At 54.2% G+C, this 5267-nt stretch overlaps 1 protein-coding gene across 2 annotated transcripts; it reads left to right on the top strand.

Moving 5' to 3' along the window:
- Positions 1-195: 195 nt before the first annotated feature.
- Positions 196-3361, top strand: INHA (inhibin subunit alpha). Of its 2 annotated transcripts, XM_006168607.2 has the most exons (3): positions 196-545; positions 2347-2394; positions 2698-3361. In XM_006168607.2, the coding sequence occupies exons 1-3, from the start codon at positions 278-280 to the stop codon at positions 3177-3179; spliced, it is 798 nt and encodes a 265-aa protein (XP_006168669.1). In that variant the 5' UTR covers positions 196-277; the 3' UTR covers positions 3180-3361. The 2 variants fall into 2 exon arrangements, with proteins under 2 accessions (XP_006168669.1, XP_006168668.1); XM_006168606.3 differs by having other exon boundaries at positions 197-545; positions 2347-3361.
- Positions 3362-5267: the final 1906 nt, after the last annotated feature.

Here is a 5267-nt window from a genome sequence, read left to right as displayed (position 1 = left end):
TGTGTAGGTCAGGTCACTTGGGGTGAAAACCCACTCCAACCCCTCCCCCACATTCCTGGCGGGAGTGGGAGATAAGGCTCAGGGCCACAGACAACTGCGTCAGAGATAGGAGGTCTCAATGCCATGGGCAGGGGCTACTGGGACTGGGGCGTGGGAAGGGCCGGGGAAGACTGGGGGAGAAGGGTAGAAGAGGGCAGGGGGTGGGATGGGGAGGGCAGACAGGGGAGGGCCTGGGCAGACCCTCGCAGAAGGGGCACAGGCAGGGTGTGGGTGAGTTATGGTACCCCAACTGCTTCTGCCGTTCCTCCTGCTGCTGGCCCCACAGGGTGGGCATGGCTGCCATGGGCCGGAGCTCGACCGGGCACTGGTCCTTGCCAAGGTGAGGGCCCTGTTCCTGGATGCCTTGGGGCCCCCAGCAGTGACTGGGGAAGGCGGGGATCCTGGAGTCAGGCGTCTGCCCCGGAGACATGCCCTGGGGGGCTCCGTACGCAGGGGCCCTGATCCCGAGGAGGATGTATCCCAGGCCATCCTTTTTCCGGCTTCAGGTAATGAAGGTGGGGAACGACAGAGTGTGGTTTGGGAGCAGGCGGGCCTGCCACTCTGCTGCTTTTCAACAATGGGCCAGTCACTAAAGCTCCTTGGACCTTTGTCTTCTCATCTGTAAAATGGGTGACAGCTCCTACTTCTCAGGATTAAGTGAGATGGGGTACTGAAAGTGCATGGCACGTAGGAGCCATTCGGGAGATTTGTGTCTGGGAGAGAAAGAATCTCTGGACACAGGTCTGGGCTTGCTCCCCTTCCTGCCATCTCCCTCCTGTCTCTGCCTCTGCTCCTGCCTCAAATGCCCTGTTTCTTTTAGTCCTAGGTAGCTGAGACTTAAGTTACCAGGGATTCAGGGAGACTAGTCTACCTCCTCTTGGGTTCTTGTCTCCCTTCGTATCTCCCTATGGTCCACTGACTGAATGGAACAAGGCTTCCTCCCAGTAGGCTTTCTCGTCATCTCCCCCACTTCTCTCTAGAGAGGACCCCTGTCCAACACGGAGGGTGAGGGGTGGGGGTGGGGGAGGGAGGAAGTATTGCTTTGGGATCAAGCAGAACCCCAGCCTGGCCACTTAGTCATTGAATGTCACTTCACCTCTCTAGGTGTCAGCGTCCTGATCCACAAAATAGATTGTTATGAATTTATAATGAGAGAAACCAAGTAACAGCTAGTTCCAGTTGCTGGTCTTTGAACTGGTGCTGGTCCCTGACATATTCTGTGGGTATGTCAGGGTGCCGGCTGCACTTTCTGGGAAAGAACTGCCCTGTATTCTGAGTTACATCCCTCCTCCTCTCTTACTTCTCTTCTCTTTCTTTCTCCACTTCCCCTTCTTTCTCCCACCTTTTCCCCCCATCTTTGTCTGGTGGGGGAGGGGTGTTAATCCGTCTTTTAAAAATGGAATTATTTGAAAGAATGTATCACAATGTTTCTGACATGCCAAAAGATTTAAAGAGAACATGACAAACTCCCCACTACACACAGCTCAAGGTGCGATTTCACACTATCTGATAAATAAAAAGTTAAATGTAACTAACTTTTTAAAATAAGAATTATTTATTTAATTCCACTTGTTATTATTACTTTTTAATTTGACCAGAGAGAGACAGAGAGAAAGAGAAAGGGAAAGCAAGTCGCCGGGTCTAGGACTTGAACCATGATCAGCCGTGTGGGAATCCAGCACCTTTATCCACATGCCACCTGCCGGCCCTGTAACTAACTTTTCTAAGCACTGGTGAAGATGGAGAGTAATAGGGCCTCTTACACTTTGCTGGTGGTAATATTAATTGGTAAACCACTTCAGAGACAAGCTGGCAGTGTCTTGTATCTCTAAAGTCCTTCCAGGACAAAATAAGAACATGGGAGGGGGACCAGCAGTTAGTATAATGGTTATGTTGCTGGACTCCCATGTAGTCGACCGTGGTTTGAGTCCCAGACCCGGTGGCTTAAACTCATGCCAAGCGCGTGTGCGTGCGTGCCCAAGATCCCAAGGGGAGAATGGAGGAGAAGGGATTTCGGCGTGGCCATCCTCCCTTCTCGCTTTGTGTCTCTCTATCTCTCTCTGTCTTTCTGGTGAGTGCACGTGCCCTATAGGAAATAAACTCTCAAAAAAGTAAAAGAAAAAAAAGAACATGGGAGCCTATGTAAGTTCTCCTAAACTCGGACAGTTGCCAAGTCTGGGAGGTCACTCGGCAGAGTGTTCCCACATCATCACGGGTGAGGGGCAGTCACACCCCTCCTGGTCAGGAGAAGAGGTCCTGGCTCCTGCCAGTCGGGGCTGCCCTCTGCCTTCCTTCTGTCCCCTACAGGTGCCAGCTGTGAGAACGAGCCCGCTGCTGGAGAACTGGCCCAGGAGGGTGAGGAGGGCCTCTTCACATACGTGTTCCGGCCATCCCAGCACACACGCAGCCGCCAGGTGACTTCGGCCCAGCTGTGGTTCCACACAGGGCTGGACAAGCAGGACACAGCAGCGTCCAATAGCTCTGGGCCTCTGCTGGACCTGCTGGCCCTGTCGTCTGGGAGGCCCGTGGCTGTGCCCATGTCCTTAGGCCAGGCCCCCTCTCGCTGGGCTGTGCTGCACCTCGCTGCCTCTGCTCTCCCTCTGCTGACCCACCCAGTCCTGGTGCTACTACTGCGCTGTCCTCTCTGTTCTTGCTCAGCTCGGCCTGAGACCACGCCCTTCTTGGTGGCCCACACACGAACCAAACCACCCACTGGAGGAGAGAGATCCCGCCGCTCAGCTCCTCCAATACCCTGGCCGTGGTCTCCCGCCGCTCTGCGCCTGCTGCAGAGGCCTCCGGAGGAACTCTCTGCCCACGCTGACTGCCACAGAGCGTCCCTCAACATCTCCTTCCAGGAGCTGGGCTGGGACCGGTGGATCGTGCATCCTCCCAGTTTCATCTTCCATTACTGTCACGGTGGCTGTGGGCTGCATACCTCACCAGACCTGTCACTGACGGTCCCTGGGGCTCTCCCTACCCCTGTCCAGCCCCTTTCTTTGCTGCCAGGGGCCCAGCCCTGTTGTGCTGCTCTCCCAGGGACCATGAGACCCCTACGTGTCCGCACCACCTCAGATGGAGGTTACTCTTTTAAGTATGAGACGGTGCCCAACCTTCTCACACAACACTGCGCGTGTATCTAAGGGGGGCCTGTTTCCCATTCCATGGCTGGCAGCTGAGCCCCCATCGTCATCAGCGGGGGGAAAGGGTGGGATTCAGAACACAGATAGTTCCCACTCTCCTTCCACTTCTCTAAGAGCTCCTTTCCCCATCCCACCCTTGTCCCATGGATAGTGTGTGACAATAAAGAACACGGTGCATATGACTTGGCATGCATTCTCCAGCTTCTCTGATATGGTGTTGGGGAGGTCTGGCTCCGGGGAGCAGGGAATTGTGGGATCTTGGGTCATTCCACCACACTTGACCTGGAGATCTGGGGTTCAAGGGCTGTAAGTGTGTTAAGTGAATGTGTGTCTGTTGGGAAGCTGTAATGCTTGGGGGTGACTCAGAGATGTTCCAAGCTCCTCGGACAGCCTCTCTGGAGCCGGAACCGGACCTCACACAAGTTGTCCTTGACACATCGACCTGGTTGCCTGCCCTGCCCCACTTAAAGGGACCTGGTGCACTCACAGAGCTTGTATCTGAGGCAGCTCTCAGGCCCCTCCACTGCCACCTCTGCCCCATCCGATGAGGCCTAGCTCAAGGTCAGGTGAATCTAGACTGGCCAGAGAGCTCCACTAAGACAATTGTTCAGAACCGCTCAGGTCCAGGGGTCTCTTGGGGGCTTGGGTGGGAAGTAAGGGAAAGGCATGTGGGTTGGCATCAGAAGGAAGCCGACTACAGCAGGGAGGTGGTGCTGTGCTAAGAGCAGGTTACCAAGATGAGTGCCTGAGGGTTTTGTTTTGCTAAGGGTCTTGGGGCTTCTCAAGTCCATCACTGGCTCTCGTTGTGGTCTTTGTGAGGCCTCTCTGGACTGGGACTCTGGTTCTTGAAATCCCTGGCTCCCTCCATGTCCCCTGATCACTTTACCTAACCCCTGAACTCAGTTCTTAAGTCGGAAGGGTGCAAAGACAGAGCCTGCAGCCCGAAACGAGTCTGTGCTCCCCCGGGGATTGTGTGCAGGCCATGAGGCAGAGCCGTCTTTGCTCTCCCGTGTGTTTCCTGTCAGTCCATTTTGCTCCAGAGTCGGGCTTTGGGAGACCCTTCTTCTCTGGCCTTCCTCCGTGGTCTTTTCATCTCCTTATTGTCCTCGGGGTCTTGTTATCCCCAGGGTCTTGGCTCTCAGTGGATTGGTCCCATCCTGTCTTGTGTGTATGAGTGTGTGTGTGAGTGTGTAGGACTGGGATTGTGTGCGGGGGGCTGGGATTATTTGTGTGTGTGTGCATGTATGGCTGGGATTGTGTTTGTGTGTGCACATGCGCGTGTGTGTGTGTAGGACTAGGATTGTGGGGGGGGGACTGGGATTGTGTGTGTGTGAGTCTAGGGTTGGGGACTGGGATTGTGTGTGTGAGTGTAGGGTTGGGATTGTGTGTGTGTATGTGTATGTGTATGTGTGTGTGTGTATGAGTCTAGGGTTGGGATTGTTTGTGGGGGCTGGGAGTGTGTGTGTGTGTGTGTGTGAGTGTAGGGTTGGGACTGTGTGTGGGGGCTGGGAGTGTGTGTGTGTGAGTGAGTGTAGGGCTGGGATTGTGTAGGGGGCTGGGATTGTGTGTGTGTGTGAGTGTAGGGCTGGGATTGTGGGGTGGGGGCTGGGATTGTGTGTGTGTTTATGTATGTGTGTGTGAGTATAGGGCTGGGATTGTGTATGTATGTGTGTGTGAATGTAGGGCTGGGATTGTGGGGTGGTTAGGATTGTGTGTGTGTGTGTGTGTATGTGTGAGTGTAGGGCTGGGATTATGTGTGTGTATGTGTGAGTATAGGGCTAGGATTGTGTGTGTGTGTGTGTGTGAGTGTAGGGCTGGGATTGTGGGGTGGGGGCTGGGATTGTGTGTGTGTTTATGTATGTGTGTGTGAGTATAGGGCTGGGATTGTGTATGTATGTGTGTGTGAATGTAGGGCTGGGATTGTGGGGTGGTTAGGATTGTGTGTGTGTGTGTGTGTATGTGTGAGTGCATGTGTGTGTGCATATCCAAAATCTTAACAGGAAGGAATGGAAGAGAAGGGGTTGTGGTGTGGCTATCCTCCCTAGGGAGTTATTTCTCACTTTCTCTCTCTCTCTCTCTCTCTCTCTC

Source organism: Tupaia chinensis, unplaced genomic scaffold (genome assembly GCF_000334495.1).
Source record: "Tupaia chinensis unplaced genomic scaffold, TupChi_1.0 Scaffold145907_1, whole genome shotgun sequence".
NCBI classification, from domain to species: Eukaryota; Metazoa; Chordata; class Mammalia; order Scandentia; family Tupaiidae; genus Tupaia; species Tupaia belangeri.
This window is presented reverse-complemented; position numbering and strand designations above follow the sequence as displayed.

Coding starts and splice junctions, on each gene's coding strand:
- INHA (XM_006168606.3), top strand. CDS start 278: ATGGTACCCCAACTGCTTCTGCCGTTCCTCCTGCTGCTGGCCCCACAG. Junction 546..2,346: donor CATCCTTTTTCCGGCTTCAG/GTAATGAAGGTG, acceptor TGTCCCCTACAG/GTGCCAGCTGTGAGAACGAG.